The sequence below is a fragment of the Antedon mediterranea genome, chromosome 8 (genome assembly GCF_964355755.1).
Source record: "Antedon mediterranea chromosome 8, ecAntMedi1.1, whole genome shotgun sequence".
Classification (NCBI taxonomy): domain Eukaryota; kingdom Metazoa; phylum Echinodermata; class Crinoidea; order Comatulida; family Antedonidae; genus Antedon; species Antedon mediterranea.
Genome location: NC_092677.1, coordinates 19024157 through 19050431, shown reverse-complemented (window position 1 = coordinate 19050431; position 26275 = coordinate 19024157). Strand labels below are relative to the sequence as shown.

General features: G+C 32.5%; 1 protein-coding gene across 1 annotated transcript in view; it reads right to left on the bottom strand.

The window, feature by feature from the left end:
- Positions 1 to 17386, bottom strand: part of LOC140057052 (guanine nucleotide-binding protein G(s) subunit alpha-like) — a 54311-nt gene extending 36925 nt beyond the window's left edge. The window contains exons 1-5 of the mRNA XM_072102597.1: positions 17009 to 17386; positions 15213 to 15285; positions 13219 to 13273; positions 12554 to 12673; positions 7790 to 7887 (exon numbers count right to left, since the gene is read on the bottom strand). Coding sequence (XP_071958698.1) covers positions 7790 to 7887; positions 12554 to 12673; positions 13219 to 13273; positions 15213 to 15285; positions 17009 to 17210 — 548 coding nt within the window. The 5' untranslated portion in view covers positions 17211 to 17386. The remainder of the gene's footprint in view (positions 1 to 7789; positions 7888 to 12553; positions 12674 to 13218; positions 13274 to 15212; positions 15286 to 17008) is intronic.
- Positions 17387 to 26275: the final 8889 nt, after the last annotated feature.

Sequence of the window (26275 nt, the reverse complement as noted above, 5' to 3'; positions counted from 1 at the left end):
TCAGTTTTTAACTTTCTTTTAATAGTCAAAGTTATAAACATTTCAAAGAGCGCGCATTGCGCTTCTACGTGCCAAATTCTCTTCCAATTCTTATATTTATTTGCTCAATTCATTATCTTTCGAAATTGTCCTCTTCGAGTTTATTTTGATAATTCCATCATATCAAAAATTTAGAACATGTGTGTCCCGTAATTTCACCTATGTTACACTGTATATAGATATACAGGTATATACTTTACATATTGTATATGGCATAATAATAATAGGCACAACTCAACACTATAAGCGTATAAAAATAATAGGATGGCATACATCAACATTTTCAGATCGTATGTTATTGTTAACGTACATGTGCATGTTTAAAAAATATTAATGTCAATAAAATGATAAAAATGATCACCTATAATTTGTAAAAGTGACAATTAAATTCTAGTTATTATTATAGTTTATCAAAATATTATAAAATAAGTTTAGGCCATGTATTCCATAAGTGGCAACATTATCAGAGCATTTTGGTGGCCATGATAAAGTGTGTGTGTGTCAATACTGTTAACAAGCATACAGTATTTAATTATAAATGTATGATGTTCATGGGAAGCAAGTTTAGAATAAAGCTTAAAGCCTAGAACCAGTCTATGAATACTGTACAAACAAGTATTTATAGGTTAAAAAATTGAAACTAAAAATTAAAAAAATTTCCATACTAAGGTTCAAATATTTTCTTGAATAGTAGAATTATATACCTTAATTCTCTACAGTATGGTAATGAAATAATTAGCACAGCAAATTTAAATGTGTAAGCATGACTCAGGTGCTCGAAAATCATTGGAACCCAGAACTAATCCACCTTGCCTTTGTCTTTTCATTAAACGCTTGTTAACGATAATGACCTGAATGAAATCCCTTTGTACAAGGTGACCCAGCAAGGCTGGGTGTCTTCCTGTTTTGTCTAAATTTAGCGCAGGAGCTATTTATAGCACGATGCGTCAATAGTGTTACTGTCAACTGGTACAAAACAAATCTAAACTAATTTATAAGCTTAAATACAAATTTATACTAGCCTATTCAATGCAATAGTAATTCAAGCCTAGTTTAAACTGTAATATCAAAGCTTAGCATTGTCTCTGTGCTATGACCTGCTGACCCGCTGACCCATTTTAAATATTATATTATTAGGCTCTTCAAAATAATGCATGATCTACGTCTGTTTGCATTATATTAACCTGTCTTTATCATACTGTTATCCCCACAATCCTTACCTACTGCTTGCCTAAATATTAAATTAACACAACTTTTGTTCCTTCTACAGTACAGTGGTCTAAGTAAACATTGCATAGTACTGATTTACAGTACAAACAATAACATTTTTTTAATAGTTTTGGGGTTTAACTGATAACATTTGTTAAAATTGAAATGTAATATTGAAATATAAACAGCCCTGAATTAATCAAAGAAAATAATATACAATTTAATTTAGTTTGAATGGTTGCTGATAAGCTCTTTCAGGAATTGTCAAAATCCCTCAGAGAAAAGCTTAATATGGATTAAAGCTATCACAATATATCTAGGGACTTCAATTTCCCCAGCCACAGGACTACACATTTAAATCATGTGTTGTTACAGAGAACAGGATTGTCTAATCTATAGTCTGCAAGAGTTGTCTAGATCCCACACCCTCGCTCTGTACCCTTATCGATAAATTCACTATTTTTAAGACCTTTCTGTCATGCTTGATAATATTAATGACAAGAATTATTATTAAGAGTCAAAATTATATTAAATACATCAGAAACAATCTAGGACCAAAATTATAAGGATTTTTTTGGGGAGGGGGAGAGGGAGAAATGGGAAAGAGAGAAATGGGAAAGAGAGAAATGGGAAAGAGGTTAGGTGAACTTATGGACAGTGACAACTTACTGTATAGTCCTACTATAACAAATTTTTACTAAATTTACCTAATAGATAGCATGCGATTTTGTTCCAATTTTCTTATTTTGTGTTCTGCTGGGAAAGCTTATTACTACTAAAAATGGGCTTATAGTATCTGCCATATCTCTTCATTATATCAAGAACTATATTTAGAGAATTCTATTAGCATTTTTGGTGATCAACCTTCTCATAATTAGACACTTCTCATACATTCTATTACAATAGTGTTTAAGGATATCATTGCTACATTTTTTCCAATCAGGTTTTTTAACTTGTTTACACAATATTAGTTATTGAAATAAAATAATTATATTTTCAAGTATGATACTTGCTTGATGGTATTGGGTCGATCGACAAGCCTAATAGCTGATATGACCCTTACTTTCTTATTAAGGCAATACTATATATAGACATGGTAGGAACCGGGTATGAAAAAGGTTTGTTGTATTGGTTTTCTTCTTAATTTTAATTTCTCATTTACAAACATTTTCATTTCAAGTAAAAACCCTCAATACAAACCTCAATTTAACAAATTCTCAATTTTAAGAATGCAAATTTATGACATCATGATGAAATACGTACATTAAATATATTCTTTAAGAAATATATCCGCGTCTGCTTTTGCGACCTTCTTGTTAAGTTTCTTAAACTGTCTAAGGTCCTGCTTGGTTACTGTACTAGTCGAGGCAAAGTCATTAATGATGTGGCCAAACTTACGAACAGAAAGTAAAATTAACACAAATTTGATAGCAACATAAAAACTTTTAATGTCAGACATGTTTCGTCATATTTTTATAGAACCACATCATTAATGACTTTATGGCTGTTTTTAGGCCTTATGGGATATAGTGTAGTTTAAATCTATGTAACCTCAATTTTACGAATATTTTGAATTACGAACAACAGCAGGCCTGTGCAGTATGTACTGTAATTGAGGGGTTTTACTGAATGCATTCAGAACAAGGGTGGTATAAATGGGAAGGTCGACTGGTACTAAAGCATTTTCAATACTACATACAGAAATATTCAGCATGCATGTGACAACTCAATAAAGCATGCAAAATGTCATAGGTCATACTGGTTGGCCAAGTCCAACATATTCAATAACATTCTATTTATAGGACTAGCTGATGACATGACATTTAAAATAAGATAGCAAATAGTGTATACAACCAAAAATAGAACAGTAATCTATTAATAGCATGTACACTACCCACAAATGGTAAGCAGGTAACAGGTCATAGGTTACCATAGTAAAGTTATTATTTATTTATAGACTGTTTAAAGACACTATCCCTACATTTTTGTAAATCTAATTTAAGGTCACAAATTGTATTAAAAAAAATTATAAATACCCTGGGGCTTGCACTGGTCAATCGCCAAAACGTTTCCAGATTGGCGAAAAATAAAACGGCTGCTCTAGCCATTTTGGCGATGACAAGATAAAATAGATAATCAAATCATCATTTTGTTGAAAGCATAAAGTCCAACTAAAAGGTCTACTTGTCGATATCCAAGCTTTTATTTTGTTTGTTATCTTGTTTAATTCAAGCTCCATTTTGTCTTGTTTTACCAGGCGTTTCATTATTTCAATATGATGGAGTTAGCAGAGGTAGACTGCACTGAGAAACAGACATTACACAACACATGGATGATGAAGTCTACCTAGACTATCACATGCTGTGCGCTTCACAAAATGACATCCGACGGTCGGCTATTTACCAGGATTGGCTATTTTTCGATAGGATTAGGAGTGTATTTTAGATTAAAAAGAAACAATATAGTCTTTTCGATGAACGTTATCTTAATCTTTATCGAAACCAAATATTTATGCGTTATGCATTTTAGACGCTGCCTATTTAATGTAGTTTCATATTTGACCCTTCTTAATAAACTTTTCTCGTGCGTACAGTGCGTAAACAAAACAACATTCGGGAACTGGTAGTCTAACAGGGAATTAGCTAAACATACACACATGCATTAAATGCGGGACTACTGTATATACAGCAGGGCCGCCCGCCGGCTTATGTGTTGTTGGTGTAAAATCTGGATGGCAATTTCCCTTCACGATGGAAATGCTTCGGCGTGGCCATAATGGTGGGAAATGTAAGGGGTGATGTGGCCTACAGTATATTAAAATCTGTACATTCAACAACCATACGTGTCTTCATTTTCCTCAATGTTTTTACTTTCGCACCTCTTGGGCTTACCCAATTAATAAATATTCACCCGCTGCGCGGGTGTCTTAGGACACGATTTTCGCGTGGTCAGCCACACATGACCAGCCATGCTTAAAAAAACAAAAATAACATAGCGTTTTGGAGATTTTAAAATTTATATTGATATAAACTGTATGATTAAAAACAATTTGAAACAGTTGGTCTAAAATACAACGAAAATTAATATTTTTTTAAATTATAACAGTAGCTGGGACTGATTCATTTGGCTAAATAACAAAATTTGACTTTAGCTAGGCTAGGCTTTTAGTCGTGGTATGATATGTATGTTACCGCTGTTTACCAGCAGACCTACAGTACACACAGAGCCTAGCTAGGCTAGGCTTTTATCCATGGTATGAAATTGAGTATGTACTGCTGTTTACCAGAAAACCTACACAACTATAGCATATTGTCAAAGTGAGTCTACAAAATATAGTTTTACTGATTATTTTTGCATATCATTATCAAGCAAAACGTTCCAAGGTTTGTTGAATCCCAATTGGGTGGTGGGGGAGGGGGGGGGCTGCTTTTTTTTTCATTCAAGACATGAAATGACTGGTTAAATGTTTTTAAAGTAATGCCTGTAAATATTTATATTCTTACGTACTGTAATTATATAATATTCATACTACCAGGTTAGAAATATAGGGATTTATAATGTATTGTATAATATTCTTTTTCTTAATTCAAAGTGCTTGCCTACCACAAAAAAAAACCACTTAATATTAATAATCAATGATCCAAAAAGGAAAACCAATTGTCACCATCAATAAAAAATAATAGTAATATATTGTTACATAAATCCAAAGGATTTCTGTGTTAATGTATAAATAATATGAAATCTTGCTATTGTTTCTACAGAATTTAGGCCACATAATACAATATGTATGCAATTTGGTATCAGATACTGTAGTCTAGCAGAATAAACAAATGTTTAGTGATAAATGTCCATCTAAATTACAGCTCTATCACTGTAGTCATGGTTATGAAGAAATAATTAGAAAATTGCATTTCAACAAAATGCCTAGAAACATCGAGAATAATTTGATGAAATGGTAACAGAAGAAATATAATATTGATCTTTATAACCAAATTATTAAAATTATGTTCATTCATTAGTAGTATGTTATAATTTGTTTTATACTGGATATTAAAATTACTATTAATTTGCAAAATACTTTTAAAATATGCAACTTATTACCAAATATTATCGCATTGATATTAAGCTATTTCTAGCTTCAAATGAAACATTATTTTAAAATAATTTTTCATGAAAACAAATAGTACTGTATAAACAAATAGTACTGTATAAACAAATAGTACTGTATAAAGAAGATTTTATACTGACATTTTAGTTTGTTTATAGTCTATACTTTGCTTTGGATACTAAACATTTAATAATCAACATGGATAAGATTGTTAATCTCTATCTTAAAGCTTAAAACATGAAAAATGAAGATTAATTAAATCATACTTTGAATGTGTTATTTTGTAGTTTTAATAAATTTAATCACTTCCATAGAAACTTGTAAAATGACAAAATAAATGGTTAAATTCAACCAAAAATCCATTGGCTGGCTGGCAGCCAATTTGACCATTTTTTTGCTTTGAATTACATTTTTTTCAGGTAATACATTTATTTAATCCAATTTTTGGTCAAAGTGGATAACTATTATGTTGGAAATGGAATATTAAACAAAAAATTGTTTAAGAATTGTTTTTTCAGGGGGACAATACATCTTTAAAGAAACTATCCACTCCTGGTATTTAAACACAGAGATGAGTGCAGTACAAAAGGTAACCATTCACCTGTCCAAATGAAGCTGGAAGGCCTAGGCTAACCCTAGACCAACACAGCATGTGATTTCCGAGAATCTAGTAAGGATAGCCGAGTACTAGGAGTGATCTAACTAATACCATGCAATAACCTGCATTACTAATTCCCTATGCCCAAGGCATACATTCTACATTAATAACTATACCTACTACTACCAAATGAACAATCATACTGCCTCATTTTTTATGGGTTTATATTCACTTTCTGTACTGTACAATACACAGTACGCAACAACAAACTAGAAATGTGTGTTTTCAGTAGATCACAATACTTTACTTATATAACACGTTTACCATAAGGCGCGAATCAAAAACATAGCATAGCAAGTTTTTTATCTAAATATTTGTGATGTTCAAAAATGTCAATAAGAGCTCATAAATGATCCATCGCTTAATAGAAAATAAGCTATTTGCACTACTTTTCCATTCTGAACTAGTTTTACACTTTAGACCCCCCAAAAAAACATTGAAATCTACTTACAAATACTGTATTCCATTTGAAAGATTTCAGATACTGTCCTATTGTTTATGCAATATACAAAGTATAACCTCACCCTACCCGCTCCTCCCATTGAAGTCCCTACCCGCTCCTCCCATTGAAGTCCCTACCCGCTCCTCCCATTGGAGTCCCTACCCGCTCCTCCCATTGGAGTCCCTACCCGCTCCTCCCATTGGAGTCCCTACCCGTTCCTCCCATTGGAGTCCCTACCCGCTCCTCCCATTGGACTCCCTACCCGCTCCTCCCATTGAAGTCCCTACCCGCTCCTCCCATTGAAGTCCCTACCCGCTCCTCCCATTAAAGTCCCTACCCGCTCCTCCCATTGAAGTCCCGATGTAGGCAAACCCACAATGTATTGTTAAATATTTCCGTGTGGTAGGGTTTCAATTATCATAGGAGAGGCCTATTACTTTCTTAGTAACAACATTTTGCTGTTTGAAATCTCATTCGTACACTATATAAATTATTTTAACACCTCGTATATCTTCCGACGTCCAATTTGCTTATCTTCGTAAAATAGCATAAACAATCAAAAGTAATGTACAGTATTACCAACTGGTACAATTGTAGCAAGCATCAGTACAGTACCTTTCTCTAGCGCATGCAACTTTGGCATGCAGTTATATCAGAAATGTTTGTGTTGGTAAATTGACTGTATGTTCTAACCTAATCAATAAATGGGTATTGGAATAAGGTATTATTTTCGCTTCGTTAAAAATTATTTTTATCATACAATTTCATCACAAATAAAAAAGAGCAGTGTCAGTTATCACATTATTTGTTTGCATGGTTGTCATGGCTACAGTATTTCCTAGTTCTGAGGTAGATGAGCATGCCTACTGCTCCTAATATTTTGGTAGTAATAGATAATAATTCAGTTGGGGATGATATAGATTTACATTCATGTTATTTTCCAACAAAATTCATTTGTAATCATCTTGACATTGACACTATTTTCATCAAATTATAGTTAAATTAATATAACTTACTTCAAAGAGTAATAAATAATTATGGTAAACACATAATTCAACAGCAGCTTTTTTTTAATGAAATGTGAACCCTGGATGAAAAAAACCTCCAATTGAGAACTCCTTCCAATTAAAGACTACTGTACATCTTTATTTGTGTAATAACAAAACCCAAATTATATACAAAATGAATTTAAAATATAAAATTTGTTTATCATTAATAATTTGATTATTGTTAAATTGATTTTAAAATCAGAACTGAAAATCTCAAATGAATTGGTGGTAATCTGACCCAGCATATTTTACACCATAAATATGACTAAATGTGCAATACTTACTACTTTGCGCTATCTATAAGTTGATACTCATTTGATCGGTCATAGCACATCTGAACACCTTTATCTTCCCACAATGCAATTGTATGTTCCCAGAATTCCTAGAAGAAAAATCATTGTATATTTCAATAGCTACTGAAATACTGTACCTGTCCCAATATAGAAAAACATCTTTTAATTAACTTTACAATTTCAATGTTGTCATACAGCACTCTGAGGCCAGGGTCAAAGTACCATGACACTTTCTCTAAATCATTCAAGTAATAATGCATAAAAATCATCAAAATGGCTGAAAAAGGCAAAAGCTTGACTTTGCCGCTACATTATCCTTTATTCATGTCAAATATATTTTATGAGGGTGGTCCATCTAAAAAACTGATCCCTTAGAACAATAACCATGTTCAAGTTCTTTATAGGAGAATACAATCAAGACAGTCTTACTCTTAATGGTACAAATATTTCATTTTAACTAAACTAATCTACTCTCTCCCTCTCCGGATAATAATGTTGTATTTTGAGTAAAAATCAGGCTACAGCCGGATTGATTTCAAACTACCAAAACTGGGTTTTGCTTGCTTCCAAGCCTTAATTTGCACAATTGCCAAATAATTAAAATATTTTATATGAAATGTCAGAGGATAACACAGCACTTAAACAACATTATATAAAAGAATGAAGAAAGTTTTAATTTTGGTTAATAAATGACTATTTGAATAAATGAAAATTATGCACAGTGAGCTGCTAATAGCATCATTTATTAGCATTTTACTCTCTCCACAGTATGGGCAGAGCATAATGTGTAGATTGTGTTTCCATGACTACTATATAAAGTTTCTAAAAATAGATTTTCATTTAGTTAGGATAGAGGTCAATAGATGAAGTGGTAGCATAGTGACCTTTCCAATGGTCTGAATAGCTAGCACATTGAATTGACTAATTAAGGGTATGTTCAGACTCACAGAGTTACGGTGGAGTTATCTACGCAAGGCGTACGGTAATCCGTGGCGTTAAAAGCCAAAGTGTTCAGACACAACGATCAAAATTCCAATGCCTTGCGTTTAAAACACTCTGATCAGGTCAAATCAGATAGAACTATATGTGTATACATTCATGACAATGCATGAAAGTTTACATCGTTTACATTGTTTTTTTAATTTTTATTTATATAATGTTTACCTTCAAATATACTGATTTGTTCTTACTACTTGTAGAATTGCATTTTAATGCAAAATAATTTAAAACGTAATTGTTACACGGACAATTATCTGATTAATTGATTTAATTTATGAAAATATCATATTACTGACGCCAACTTTACTGTTCTTTAAAATCTGAACCTGAAAATACATTTGACATAGCTATTTCACTGTCGTATCATAGGGTACGGGTATGTAGTTGCTGTCTGCTAATCGTGGTCGTGTATTTTCATTGGTTAAGGTTAAAATCACTGATGCATCACTGGATTAGCGTTATGAAATCTACCCTCCCGCTAGAGTTATTAACGCCACTGGCGCGGAGCAACAGCTTCTTAACGCTAATCCGCGGCATGGTTCAGGCACAAAAATATGTACGCCGCTTACATAACTCCACCGTAACTCCGTGAGTCTGAACATACCCTAAATCAGTTATTCTGTGGCTTGTAATAATAGTGGCTACAGTAGATAATATGGCTGAACATCGTTTTATAGCCGTTATATCATAAGGGTTGTCTTGATGGTATTTTTAATATTATTCAGCTTTGTATGTCGGTGGCAACATTCACACTAAAAAAGCTAATAACATTATCACTGATCCCCTTTTTTCACACATTCTTTTATTTTAGTTTGCAATGAATAGTGTTAAATATGTAAGTTTAGTATACAGTGTAATTTGTAAACCAGACCTTTTGACTTGGTTATGTTGGCTATAGAATGTTTAGACTGAGATGATGCTAGGATAGGTGGGCTAGGATAGGTGGGCAAGGATAGGTGGGCTATAGTAGGATTGACCTTTGTAAAGAAAATTAATAAGAATCCAAATTGAACACTGTAAAAAATTAATTTTTTTTAAATTTTGGTTTCAATGTTTCGTTTTTTTTTCTAACATTTCCTAGAGTTCCTACTGATAGTTTACAGTACATTTTTACGGCTTTGCCTTAATGCACATGAAAGTTGGCAATCCAAATTTTGTAGCGGGACGGGGAAAAAAGAAGCAAACAATACAACTAAACAACTTATGTTTTACCTATAATATAATTTAAATTAAAATAAAACTTGTTGATTAATTTAAAATCTAAATTTTATATAAGGTTTTTAAGACAATTTCCTGTTTCTACCATGAAAAATTTAAACAAGTTTGGATAGATAGAAATAATTAATCAACATTTGCCAATGTTAAAAATAACTCTTCTAAAAAAGTTACATGGCAAAGGGTATATTACTGTAGATCGGTCACAAAAAAGAAAAGCATTTACATGCTACGCTTGCATTTTACTGTAGGTAGGAGAACCAATTTGCAAAAAATATCCTCTTTGCCAAATTAAATAGCGAATACATTTTGCCTTCACTCGGTGTCAAAACAGGGCCTCAAACCAGCACCATGGTTACAAAATGCGAATTGTCAATTTAGGCTTGCAACTGAATAAACGTTTTGACTACACAGTGGTTTAAGGACATGTTTACAGTAATTCTTAAATATTAAATACTCCCAGTTATTATTAATGGACTCTACCAATATATGTTTAATAGCTGGATCTACCAAAGAGCATGTTTCACATGCACAATGCAATGATTTTTTGCTGAAAAGTTTGAATAATTAACTTCAAGACACATTACAACTTAAATGATTTAATGACCAAAAGATTCACCAAGCAAGTATAAAAGTTTAATAACATTTACTTAAAGACACTAGACCTACGTTTTTTACCTAATTTAAGGTCACACACTACATTTTAATATTATGTAAATAAGTACCATATGGACCTATTGCGATAATTGTTTTCGTCTTTTAAACGGTTAAAAATGTGAAAATTAAGTCGATTCTAATAGTTTTAGCGGCTCGCTATAAATCCCAACATGCATGTTCAGTCAGTACTACTTTGTGGCGTAACGGGTAATCCTCAGGTTTGAGTGACTCTCAGATTGGGTTCGAACATCTACGGAATTTAAGATGATTAATGAGGAATTTCTTCATGGTAAGAGAGACCAGAATGTGGAAGAGGCACCAGCTGATTAGTTAGGGCCCAGCTTTTCACTTAGTATTAATTTAATTTTAATATTTTAATTTATGTACAAAACTATATAAATCTAAAATAATATTTAAATCTCAAAGGCATAGCATTAGCAATCATGTAAACAATTTTATTTTCATAATTTCAGCATTTTTTAATTTGGTTAAAGATTTTTTTTAACTTTAAAACATTTGTGGCAAAAGAAAATGATATGATACCAAATTTGTAATATTTGTAATAAAGCTTTGTTATAAAATCAACCTAGTCAGCCTTATCATTCTCTAGAAATATTTTAAACTATGAAAACCTCTTTATAATTCATTTAAAAATGAATAGTTTTGTTATCAATTCTACGTATTACAATGCATTCCTTTTGACAAATCTCAATGAACAGATAAATTCTTCACAGGAAGCTTTTAAAATACTATTATTAATATTAGCATTCATATCAAAATCTATAGTGTATAAATTGAAATATTTTAAAACACATAAGTGTGTGTATTCTTGCTGTTTGATTTCATATCGCGTGCTGTACATGACATTTTCCCATACAAAGATTGAAAATGCTATAGTACAGCAATCTAGATTTGTTCAATGCTAAGCTGGTGAATAATAAAAAGACAATCTTTAGGGTATGCCATCATTTGCCTACTCTATTGTATTCTTTGGCTTGACCTGAGTCAAAAACTACCCTGTCGAATAAATAGCCACACTGTGTAGCAAATCAGTCAAGCGATTACAGAATACAGTATGCGATTGCCAATTTAGGGGTTAACTATTTTGAATAAACAGTTGAGGCACAGGTTTAATGTTCTTAAAAGAGTGGACATGTCAATAAGCATTTTGACTAAAACAGTGATACTATAGAGGCATCTGTTTAATGTTCTTAAATAGTAAACACCCTTATAATTAATTACTATACCAATGTATTTTTATCTCGACCAAGGAACGTCTCTGCTCTGCAACAAACACAAGGTTTGAGGCGGTGGTATTTTTTACTACAGTACATGGAATAATTGTTTTACACCCGGCTAGCTAGCTTCAAATGAAAACATCACAAGACAATTAGTGGTTTATTGGGCAAAGGATTTGCCAAGCAAGTATCACGTTGTAAGTTCTCTTAGTGGCAATTTAATGATTTAATTAATAATAATATGGACAAAAATATTATAAAGCACAACAGTTTTTGCACTGGGTCTGCCTATCTTAGATGTATGAATAATAATATTGTACAGTTCCGGAATATTGTTATCCTAGTACAAATGAACCTTCACTTGGGAGGCTAAAAATTAAAACAAATATTGTGATAAATATTAATACTATGATTTGAACCGCAATAGCATATCTTAGAGACAATACTTTTATTGTTCTTTGGATTGGATTATGTGGACTTTTCTAGAATTCATAGTCATGGTCTGTGAGGTCAATATAACTTATCGTGATGTTGTAGTTTGGGTAATAAAGGCATGGCAAGTCCTGGTATTTGTAGCACAGAACATCATACAGTACATCATTATCAAACCTTGAATGCTTATTCTTGTGCACAAACTTTTACTTACATCTGGGTAGTCAAAATCTGGTGCACTTGAAACATCCTGAATGTAATCCAATCGAAATTGGTTTTTAGGGTTGGCTAGCTGTATAGGTGGCGTGAGCGTACTCATTGCTCCTGTCACAGTCTGCAACAAATAATATTTATTGATTTTATTACTTGGCAAAATGAAATTGTTTTGAGTAGTGACGACTTCTATTTTGGTTGTTTACATGATAACGCTGGCAATTTCAATTGGTAATAGTCTGTAATAGTACTTATCGTTTTCTCAGCTGGGTAAGTAGTAGTAGTAGTGAACATTTTGGCAAAGTATATTTTCACTACTAGTACTACATTTTGCTCAATTTCTGAGCAAATTCATCTAATTTATTGATGAGAAAGTTAGCTATATTTATCATATGATCATGTGTATGTTGTTTGAACACTTGGTTTAGTAAATCCACCATAAAAAAATATCAGTTTAAAATGCAAAGAGAACTGCAACAAAGGGGTAAACATTTTAGTCTTTCTAATTATCTAAAAATAAATATAGAATAATTCTAAATAAAATTAAAACAAATTATAAAGTTATTTTTACAAGAATGTATAAAAAACATAAATAAAAAAATTATTATTTACAATTTTCACACACTGTATACCAAATTTAGTAAAATAATTATAATATTCACTTACCAAAATTGCATCTCGAATATTCTTCTTTATATCTTCAACTTTTGATTTTCTTTCTCTGGAAATCATGATAAAAATAATAAAAATAGCACACTATAGCAAGAATAAACTAAATATAATGTAGCGTAGGTTTTAGATGGCGTCTCAAGAAGGCAGGAGAGGACAAGGTGGTTAGATGGCGTCTCAAGAAGACAGGAGAGGACAAGGGGGGTTCGGATCCTGGTGTTGAAAAGTGTGTAGGACTGGCTGAATAAATATATGAGCCACAGACCACTCATGCTGGGTTCCTGAATGAAACAGCCCTTACAATATTTTCTTGCAATCTACTGTATACCTGTGCTACTGTAGTTACAATGTAAAGGCAATTGCCTTCAGTGAAAGCATCAAAATGAGAGTGAAGGAAAGTAGACTTTGCAGTATGTCAAAATTTACTTTTTAGTGGAAATAAAAAAAAAACTATTCATTTATTATTGCAAACAATATCAAGCATTTCAAAAGATTTTTTTTCAAAACTGAATTTGAAAATTGTATTATTTACAATTAATCCTTGATCTATAATACTGTAATGTACTGTACAACATGTAAAAGAGCCAGCATAGCAACAAACTGTAGAAACACATTAACACACGGTATGCCTTGATTGAAAGCATCATAACAACAACTGCATAGTAACACTCAGATTCTCCCAAAAGTCTTCATGCTAGCTAATGTTGTAAACTAGCAGCATGTAAAGGTAACAATAACACGCATCAGAACACCGCATAGAAACGTACATACTGACAGGAATGCAGCTCCCACTTTAATCCTTTATTAAATAAACCATCTTTGCAATTCAGGAAAGCTAAGTGTTTAGTTTCTTTAATTTTATTCCAATTAACCAACAAACAACTCAAGATTTGAGTTCATTGTCCTCTTTAAAACATCTAATTAATACTATTACTAAACAATACAAACATGTCTATTACATAAATTTACCCATTTCGCAAGTTTTAATTTTGCAATTTAATTTATTGTTAAACAAATTATAAAGTTAGTCTATTAATCAATGCATAGAACCTCAAAAACTTGATCAATAAAAGCTCTGAAACTTTCCAATGTATACGCAATACAATGAATATTGGTTTTGTCTGTACAATCCATAAATCATGGTAAATTATTGCATGTAAAAAAAGTAAATATATTAAAGATTAAGGTATAAAAAAATAACGGTATCAGGTAATTTAATACCAATGAATCGAAAACATAAACAAAGTATATTTAGAAAAATATAAACCTACTATCACCTTAAGGTTCAACATTCATGCTTTTACTATAGATCCCTAGATTTAGAAAGCATGATACAGCATAGGATCCATAACTTGTATGCACAGATCAGTGCTTAAAGTATTATTTTAAAACTATTGTTACTTTTCATTTAAAAAGTATAACATCTTCTTTTACTGTTACATTCTACAGTGTTGCTCATTTTATCTGTTTGTCATCCTATTATTTGGCAATGGTTCCTACCCATGTGTACTGTATACACTCAACACTTTCACTATGCAGTGGTAATTCCACCTTTTAAAATCTGTTTAAATGGCGATTTAAAAATCAATCTTAAAAAATCCTAAAACAGGTTCATTTGAAAATTCTTTTCATTTATTTTTTGTGCTCAATGGGTTATTCTAAAGGGAAGGGAGAAGAGAAACTTTTTTTCTACAAAATTCTTTCTGTATGCAAGGAATATGTGTTTTTACAATGGATAATGACGAAGATACATAAAATTAATAAAACTACTCAGTTATTTTATAAAACAAACAAATAGATAATGTTTGCCATAAACACTTACTTTTAAGTAACAAGTGACGAAAAGTAATCACTTACACTTACAGTAAAAGAGATACAGTTGGAGGAAATAATTTAAAACAAATATTGTATTTTTCATGCATACGTGAATAATATGGTATTTTTCATGCAGCGATTTAACTGTTTTAATAAACACACACAATTGTACTTACTCTGTACTAAAACCATTCACGTGCAATATCCTCATTTGTTTCACAATTGTACTTTTACCAGATTCACCAGCCCCTACACAAAGAGAAAAAACATTACAGTATCTAAATATTGTATTTTAAATATTTAGTGACCAGACTATAGTAGCATCTTTATCTCTAACTGAATTTCTCTATTTCGCTTACTGCTAAAAATACATCTTCATACTACTATTACTAACGACCTAACTACAGTACATACTACTACACAGCAAAGTATTACAGTTAGCTAGGCAGGGTTTGTATAATTATCAAGGCTGATACAGGCGCCATCCAATTCCTGGATGAAAATGATTCACAGAGGCCTACATTTTTTACATTGATTGAAGTATGATTTACTGTAGATAGCCTCAGTTTACTTAAGTTAGGCCTAACTTAAAATTATATATGTCATTCGTTTTCTTGAACATACAGCTGATTTAGATGTAGCATACTGCACATCGCTCACATCATTGTTTCCTTCATGGGAGCAACTGCTCAGAATATAAGAACATGAATTTCTATATACAGGTACAAGAACACATTTAGACTCAAACTATTGGGTACAGAATACAATATATAGGAATCAAGGAACTGTGTTATTGTTAAATTAAATAATACCACATTATAGATTAGATGGGCTTGTGCCAAAATATTCATAATCATATTATACTTTATACAAGGTTTGAAAGAACATTTGCATAGTTATTTTATAATAGAACTGTCCTGTACACAAAGCTATCATTAATAAATATGAGTCTGCATTGCAAATTATTTGATATGACTTGGTAATCATACCAATTATTTTATACCTGTATATGTATTACCAAGTACAAATCAAACAAGGCTAATCGCAAAAATGTTGACTTTTAAAAATAATTATGTTGTCTTATTTCAGCTAGTATAACTAAAATTTAAAAACTGTGCACGCCATGCATGTATCATAAAGATATTGTACTTCAGGCAAACTGCAATACAGCCTTAAACCCCCATCTCCCCCCCCCCCCCCCATGCACACATACTGGCAATTTAAAATACAGAATTATTAAATCAAATAAGTTAATAGTGTATAGTATTTTTATTAATGAAATTTATATTTAACTAAATAGCAAAATCATTCTTTCTACATAAAATAGATTCTTAAAAAATTAGAAAAACAACTTTGTAATTGTTAATTCTTACAAGCGAATAATTCAATGCGGTGCAATATAGCCAGACAATCAATTCACAATCACTATCGTTAAAAATTGAAAACTAATGAACATTAAATAATTTTGAATAAAAAACCCTGATATTCAATCTAAACAATTAAATTAGGCCTAGCAGGCTAGGCTAGTTAGTAATGCATTAGGCCTAGGCTAATGCTACGTAGATAGAATTAAAGTGACCAAGAAGTTTAGTCATTTTATTTTGATGAATTTCTAGGTAGGTTGACCTTTAGTTTCATTCATCTGACCCAACAAGAATACCAAGAGATATAGGCTATAGGCTATATAATAAATATAAAAAATAAAAAAAAACAAAAAATATAACAGACATAACGACAAGTTTTTAAATCATTTTAATTAAAGTAATTATAAGGTGAAGCCAGATGTTTGTCTACGACCCAAAAAAAAAATATCACAGAGAGCTAGGCCCAGGCTAGGCCCTTCTCTAGCCGATTGACATACGAAGGTTGGTGGCCTACTACTACTATTCAATTGACAAGATCTCGCTTAGAAACGAATAAACTTGGGCGTGCACTTGAAATATTTAGCAGTGCCCGGTGTTGCGTCACTAACCAAGTAATAATAGACGATGTGTAGCCCTGTACACTTGTTTATCCTTTTGTAGTTGTTTTTCAATACGTTTGTTAGCATCTCTTCTCCTCTTTTCTGCCTCTTTTTCCTCTCGCGGCATACCATTCCCGAAACACCCCATGATGGTGATGTGTTGATGTGAACTAGAGCTCTCGATGGGCTCAGAAATGGAGCCACGAACCATTCATGAAACTTCACCCTAATGCAACTAATTCGGCAAGTAAATAAATCCAAAGTCAGTAAATTAGAGATGAATAACCATCCAGTAATGATCCAAGAACAACAGTAACTAAAAATGTGATTCCCTTGGTCCAGTTTTATTTGATAAGTTATCTTGTTTTCCTTTTGATCGCAAGAAGACCTCAGTGCTCTCAAAATAGCAGATGGGTGCGACAAATACTACACACACGACGAGCGTTGGATTGTGGGAAGGACTTATGAATAATAATGAGAATATAGGATCGGAATACTCGATCATCGCGTTTAGAGTGTGTTGTGAGAGCCGCATACAACAGACATTAGTTTAATACTAGTATACAAGTTTACAGTTATTCGCCTACGCGGAAAATAGATAAAATACTTTTTTTACATTATATTATACTTACCTTACTAACCTAAAAATGATGTCTGAGTGTATTAAATCAATTATTTTAGCAGGTACAGACCTCCCAACTTGTTAATGTCTCCCGATATTTCGAGTCATCTCCCGGTCCCCCAACATGTGTCGCCCGACAAAAATGCAATTTTCTAGATATTTTGAAAAAAAGCCTAATCCTGCCACATAAATAATATTTAGCAAAAAAAAAAAAAAAAAAAAAAATATTATGTATAAATATCGACATACGTGTGTCGAAATTTCGACATACTATTTTTGTTTTAATTATTTATTTTATTGCTATGTCGAAATTTCAGTTGATATTTAGATGTTAAATACTGTAACCAATTCATACAGGCATTGTTTAAGTGAAATAATTGGCACCCCTGACCTGACCCAACTCTTTACAATGATGCCAATATTGATTTGTTATAGCGCCCTCTATTGTTGTATGTATGTATTATACCGCCCTCTGTAGTTTCATAAAACCTACCGATATCTAATTTTGTCAAGTTAGGAGGAGGTCTGCTGATAGGAATGTATCCATCTACAAATATTAAAAATCGTTGAAATCTGTACCGTTAATCTTCTCATAGTAACCCACACTCTAATAGTAACCCATGGGGGTTACTATTAGAGTCACAAAAACCTATGATGCAGCCGTATTTTGAAAATAAGGAGATAATGCATGTTGATCTCAGGAGTGGGGGAGGATTGAGTGTTTTGAGTTAGAGTTCAACCAAATTTATTTATTCGTACTGTTTTATTATTTTGCTATGAGTTGCTACCTATTTTCAGGTGTCTAATTTAAGATTAGTAATAGTAACCCACTACTCATAGTATACCCACTACTCATAGTATCCCCACTTCTAATAGTAACCCACCCTAAAAAACAATAATAAAACTTAATAAATCGTTAAAACCTGTTTTCCTGTACGACGAGTTGCGTTGAATTTTTAAATCGTTAAATGGTCGCGATTGGGACGTAGACGCAACGTACGTGATTTGATCAATCACAATCGACAGTTTGGATGACCCATCATGTCGTGATTGTTCAATTAATTCTTTCGTCGCGTTGCGTCCAAATTAAGGACATCGTTCAAACTGCGGTTGAAGCTTAAAAGTTTAGATAGCACTGAAATTACAATGAAACTACCCCTCTTGTGTCTCACGTAAACTGATTTTGAATTAAACAAGAAATATTTCTTACAAAAACGCCGCTCGACTTTTTCACTAATAATTTTAATCATTGTTCTTTCTTCAGATATAATGCTTTATTGTATCGATTATTTTTGTTTAACAATCAGTAGTAAACATTTTGTGTAAATATAGTCTGGCCTACTGTACAGAACAAAAATATATTCATAAACTAAACGACAGTATATTAGCGATGCAACATTAAAAGTTAATAGCATACATTGCCTGTTGATATATTGTATCAATATTAAAATAAAGAAAGAATTATGAAAATATGACTTGTACTTTTCGAAATATAGGGTCCAAAAAATCGTCGAAAATAATCCTTTTTAGCCACAAAGTAAATAAATTTTGCCCTCAGTATGAACTTAAAAAATTACGGTTTTTAGTAATATATTTTGGATATCAACATTGTAACATTCAATTGAATATGATATTACATGTTTATTAAAGATGTATTGTCCCTTTGACTAAATCCAAAAAAATTAAAAAAAAAAAGATTTCGAAAAAAAGTGGGTTATTTTGAAGTATCATAATAGTTATTAACTTTAACCAAAAATTTGTCGAAAAAAAATCATTTAACTAAAATACAGACGTTTTTTGGTTAAAAAAATAACTTTGACTTCCAGTCAAAGTTTTCGATCAAATCATATCTCATAATGCAACACGCTCATTTGGCTACTCTGTATGCATAATCATAAAACTTCCTCGCAATCTGTATGAAAAGACTTTCTCAACCGTGACGAGTTGTAAACAATCCTAATTAGCATCATGCATAATGCATACTCATGGTTTGAAATCTTTGTTTACCTTCGCTCCTGACGATTTTCCAAACGAAATGTAATCAAATTAATTTACCTGTTAATTAGGTAAACTTGTTGTTTTGGCTCAAATTTTCGACTTAAAGTGAATAACTTTAATATTATGACCTTCATATTTTCGTGTTTCAAGGGACAATACATCTTTAAATAAAAAAGAGTGTTTATTTAACCTAATATTCAAAGAATTTCAATACATTATTTTCCCATGGAGCTATAAAATTAAAAATCTAATTTTATAGCTCCATGATTTTCCCGTGTGTTGGATATTTAGTCCTGATTAGCGAATCAAGTCAACCAATCAAAGGGCGAGAATCCAAAATCGTTCAACCGTGAGCCCTCATAGACTTTCTTTTCCCAGACGTTTATTGGGTCCAGCAGCTTGGACCTATCAATGAGTCGAGTTTACAAAATACCAAAAATATCAGCCGTAAATAAGCTTTCCGCTTGATGTGTAGCTTCTAAGAGTAGTCCGATCCAATGGGGATATAGCTGGCTAAAGCCGCGGCGCGAAATCGGCACCATAACAACGTTCATTCCGATTATTTAAAAATGGAAACTTTAAAAGTTAATCTAAAACATTAACTAAGGGTTAGGAAACCTTAAATGAAATTTAAATCAAAGTGTTTGCTTTGCTTTAAGGTGGTAAGTAGGCCCTACGTCAATTTTATTACAACATATAACATTCACATAATCTGGTCTATAAAAAGTGCGGCGGCCGAATGTGATAATTTGATAGCTGATATATACCTAGGCTTATTCAACATTCGTGAAACCAGAGTAGGTGGTGAAAATAAAATTGTACAATTCTGATTTTCGGTGTTGCGAGACGCAATTACTATATGCCGATCAGATTGTCATCAACCTCATGATATGACGCGAATGGGGATAAACGTGACGCAGACGATACCCCACCCAGGCCATCCTAGGCCGTATAAATATATATGTGTTTCCGATTGATAAAGCGTTTTTACAAGAAATACATTTTATTCAGTCATTTATTTTGTATCATATTTATTTTGTTCTCCCAGTTATACTCCTCGATATATTCCAAATAAAAAGCTAGAATTTGACCTAATAGATAAAATAAAATTGATAATTGATAACATTAATTCATTCATTCATCTATCTCTTGTCAAAACACATAATCAATTCAATAAACAGAGCAGAGAGCACCCTAAGTGTTGTTGTGCCTTAGTAAAATAGTAATGCACGACATACGGTAACAAGTGAAGTGAGTTTGAGACCTCCTTAGCACTTAACACACCATAATTGAAAACCTGGTTCCGAATCCTACTGAGGAGGGTATTTTTTTTAAAAATAGGTTTTTAACCTTGCCCCTTTCATAATAGCTCTGATAAGTGATCTAGATCATTTGGCAAGATTCGGTGTGTGTGGCCTGTAGGTGGTAATAAATAAATAGTTTTTGTTGGTTGTAACTTTGATGGGACTGTCTTTTTTATTTCATTAAAAATAATAATAACAATAATAAATGTTTATGCAATGGTTTATGTAAATTTATTTTATTTATGATTTTAAAATGCAATTCTTCGGGTGTGACGTCACTTACAAATTACATAATTATACGGAAACACCTTTACACAGTCATGTGTAGCATACCGGAATATCTCATCAGAGCACCACAGCACCGTACTATTTTGGGGGTACAGTCTAGTATCACTTCTACATTACGGTACAGTATCACAATGTTTGAATAATTCAGTCATGGTGTACCAGGATCTCGCCAACAAAAATAAAAAATTGGTTTAATTATAAACGAATGAACGCCTATCAATGCATTAGCTCCACCCATCATCTAGCCTCGTTTATGCTGGGTTTATAATTAGAGTGTAACTAATTGGTACGGTAGATCAATATATGGCCACCTGATATGTTAGGAATATCAGATTCCAAACTGACAACCATGTGACAAGAAAACTCATTTTCAAATGAAAATGAATTGTGTGTTACCATATGAATAGTAAACAGCATAAACAAACGAAACGCCAACGCTATAAATCGTTCCCATGGAGATTAACTATGTTCTACACTTTTTTAAGTATGTGGTATTTTTGTTCAATTTATGAATTAATTACTCAAGGTGAAATAAAATATACCTATAACCAGGTCCATAGGCATTCGCCTTTTCTGAATATAAAACCCCAAAATCAAAACCGAATTGCAAAAATGTTTAATTGAGAAGGCAAATGAGCTGTGCTTGGCAATGGTAACAAAGGGGCTTTACGGGAGATGTATAAAAACATTACTATTTTTAATTAAAGACGACACAGTGCGTGTATCTCGGTGGGGTATGTATACACATTTACACGGCGCTATTTAGGGATACCATTTTACCCAGATGTTTTATTGATCTTTATTATCCATACATTTTAAATCAATCATTGAATCAATAAACTTTTATTTTAACACCTTGTCTTCGTAGATGATGACACGCAAAATACACACACCGGAAACGCCTGAAAACTACTCCTCGGACAAATACAACCCGGAAAACTCTCCTCCCCAACCCAGGTAGCATTATTTTTTTTCCTATTAGGTAAAGGCAGAAACTGTAGAGGGCGTGCATATATCATAAATATCAGAGCCATATATATAAAGAGTTACGACATTGGATTATAGTCACGTGATATGCAGATCAAAATGTGTCAAACCTGTCTGCATTAATGCATGTAAAGTATAGGAGCAAACAAATATTTTCAACTTTTTATTATTAAAAAAAAATGTAATTGGTCATTTTACGATGAAATACCAATGTGCACAGCGTACAGAAGTACTTGTGGCAAAGATTATTGCGCGCGCGTGCGCTAGTACATTATAGCGTTCGATTGATTGATTTTGGAACAAAACATCCCATAACTACGTCCCATTAATAACAATTATGTACTATTTTTAATTCATAATGTATGCTTTGATGACTAAATAAAATAATAAAGTTAGTTAGTTAAAGTTGGATATATTTGTTAATATACTGAAAGGGTATGAACAATATTTAAATAATGGCAAATTATCACAAATGAAATGATGAACGAGTCTCTGAATTTTAATAACGTTGGCGGCGCAGTTTGTTCAAAAACACCAGAGAGAGAGAGTTACGGCATTGAATGGATTAGAAGCCGTGTTTGTGTCCAACAATTTCTATGTAGCGTATGGAGTTGAGTCTTTTGTTTTGAAAATGTATAACGTTCAAAAGGCTTTAATTATCGAATTTAATATCAAAACAAATCAATTTGATTAAAGGTTCTAAATAAAATAATAAAGTGTCGTGGATATATTTGTTAATATACTGAAAAGGGTATGAACAATATTTAAATAATAAAGGCAAATTATTACAAATGAAATGATGAACGAGTCTCTGAATGGTTAACGTTGGCGGCGTAGTTTGTGTAAAAAACACACAGAAAGCCATATACTGCATAAAAAGAGAGGTGAATTTGTGTGTTTTTTGTATTGGTTCATTCTTTGATGTATCCTAACTTCCATGTAGGCCCTAGCATTTATTTTGTTGTTGTTATAAAAAAAATATATATATGTTACCAAATCAATACCATTAATAAAATTAATTACTAAATAAAAACGGAATCTTACTGCGTGGGGCATATCTAATTGGTCGATTGCAGCCGCCATCTTGTTGGTTCTCTCTCCATGGAGAATGACTTTTGAATTGCGATAACATTTTTACTTCCGGTCATTTTCTTACAAAATATTGCATTACTATAAATATAAATATGTATGGTCTGAGCAATTTGAGCCCATTTTAAAATTCCATGACCAGCCGTTTTTTAGATACAGTGCGAGTCAAGGTCAAGGGTCACTAGTAACGAAAAATAGCATTTCCGGGTACATTTAGTCAAAATGGTCTATTAGAACGAATATAAATATATTTATTCCGAGTATTTGATACCAATATCTTGTCAATAGACCAAAGGGTTATGGAGATATGACCAGAGACTACAGAATAAAAATCCTTGTAAGCTATTCTCTGTGTCGCAGGTCAATAACTTTGCTTCCGGACATTTTTAAACAAAATATTACATTACAATAAATATAAATATATAAGGTCTAAGCAATTTGAGATCATTTTAAAATGTTTATGATCAAGCCATTTTTAAGATACAGTACGAGTCAAGGTCAAGGGTCAATAGTACATAAAATAGCATTTCCAGTTGCATTTAGTAAAAATGTTCTATTACAAAGAATATAAATATATAATATATTCCGAGTATTTTGATACCAATATCTTGTCAATAGAGGGTATATGGAGATATGGCCATTTTGAGCTTGGGGCTGTTACCATGGTTACAAGATCGTGAAAATTTGTTACCTAGCATTTTTGGTATCCTAGCACCACATTAAAAACACGTTCGCAGTTACTGTACTCATTTTTATGTTGTTGTTAAAGACACTAGACCTGCAATGTTTGACGTTTTGTAAAAATAATGCATATATATAACTTTAAAAACATTAAACCAGGTCATTTTTGTCTTAAATGTGCGTTCTAATAAGGTTAATTATGATAAAAAGAAAAAAACAATGCACTTATTAGCATCGCGTCGAAAGTTCTCTCGTAGAGGTTTATAGGCCTAGGCATACGCTAGCTATAAGCTATGGCGCGACAAGCTGTCATTTATTCAAGCAATAGAGATATCGTAGTTTTGAATAGAGATATCTTGTTTTAAATAGGGATATCTTAGTTTTAAATAGAGATATCTCTATTAATAGAGATATCTCTATTAAGTATAGGTATAGTCTATTAAAAGAGATATCTCTATCTAAAACTAAGATATCTCTATTAAAAAAAATAAGATATCTCTATTTAAACCTAAGATAAACGTGGTTTCAAATAAAAATCACAAAATTGTGAATAAACCCTAATTTTTACCTTTGACATTATAGCCGACACGATTTTTTTTGGTGGCTTAGAGCACACTTTTCATATCTCAGAAATTGTTGGGTGGATATGGTTGTAGTTGGTGTAAAAATACTGAGAAGATACATATTTCTATTCACTTTAATGGACAACTTTTGCCAAAAATGACCGTTTTTGACCAAATTTTTCACTGGTCAAAAATAACAAGCACGAATGTGCAATACTCGGGGTACAGCGAAAGAAGCTGTAATGACGTCATAAGACCGGATGTAACGTCACATACACATCGATAACCGCGCTACCAAATACGGCTATACGGTACCATCTTCGAGACGTGATATGGCTGCATCCGGTTTGAAATTTTAAAATCCGGCTCTATAGCTAGCTTTGAGGACATGTCCCTGTAGTATATTCATGCTAAATCTGAGCTCAATACTACCACGAATAAGGGAGGAGTAGTACTTTATAAATCGAACTTTTTGCTCAATAGTGTCCAGATGGAAGAAGAAGAGGAAAAGATTAGAGAGTCCTAGACTCAGGTACCCCGAGTAATAAAACGAGATATATATACTCTATATCATATTACGTATACAGTATATTTCACCATAAAGTTTAAGCAAAATGGTCTCGCCATGAGGGCTCGAACCGGGGACCTTCTGCGCGTTAAGCGGACTTGATAACCACTACACTACGAAACCTCTTACACCAAAAATGTGGGTTACACAAAGTTTTTTAATCCATTTAAATTACAAATAAATTATTATGGTAATAAGCACAAAGCAAGATAAACATGTGTAAAAGTGATAATTACCGATTACACAAAATAAATATTTAAAAAAATAATAAAAATAAGATATACTGTATATCATATTGCGTATACAGTACTTTTCACCATAAAGTTAAAAAAAAAAGGTTTCGCCCGGGCTCGAACCGGGGACCTTCTGCGTGTTAAACAGACGTGATAACCACTACGCCAAGAAGCCGCATATAACTACATAACGCTGTGGTGTGTGTCACTCATTGTGGCTTCTTAATTAAACAAATTAATTAAAAAATGAAGCTGTAATGACGTCATAAGACGGGATGTGACGTCACATACACATCAATAACCTACCAAATACGCCAAGATTTGTCAAACTTTCAAATAATTTGTTTCCTGTAGGATCGGTGTTTATATCGCCGCAGATCACGGTTTTCTTGTTGTTTGATATACAACGTAAAAGTGCCTCTGTAAATTCTGTGATCGGACTATTTGGAGACCTATAAACACAGATGAGTTCAAAATTTGACAAGCCGATTTTTAGTATGTATCGTATATTCAGTACCTTCTAGATCGCTCAGTCTCTCATCATTGAAATGGTTCACTTCTGCGTTAGTTCCAAACAAATGTATCCCATCTATGGGGATATCTTTAGTAACTCTCTTTTTCAGGAAATCGATATCAGGCTGTTCTTTCAGGCCATATCGGATACGTCCTAGAACTTCTGCGTATTCGCGATGATCGCCTTGACGATGGTTATAACGTAACTCTATCATAGTAAAGAGATCCCATAAGGAACGGAGTGTGAAAGAAAGAGCGAAATTCTCGTTTGATGGCTCATCGAAAATATATCTTGCTGATACGGGTCGGAGCTGAAGTAGATCACCGAACAGGACAATAGAAATTCCAGCAAAGTCTCGCTGATTTCCCAATATCTCTTGAAGTCGTAGATTCAACTGATACAACTGGTCTGCTTTTACCATTGACATTT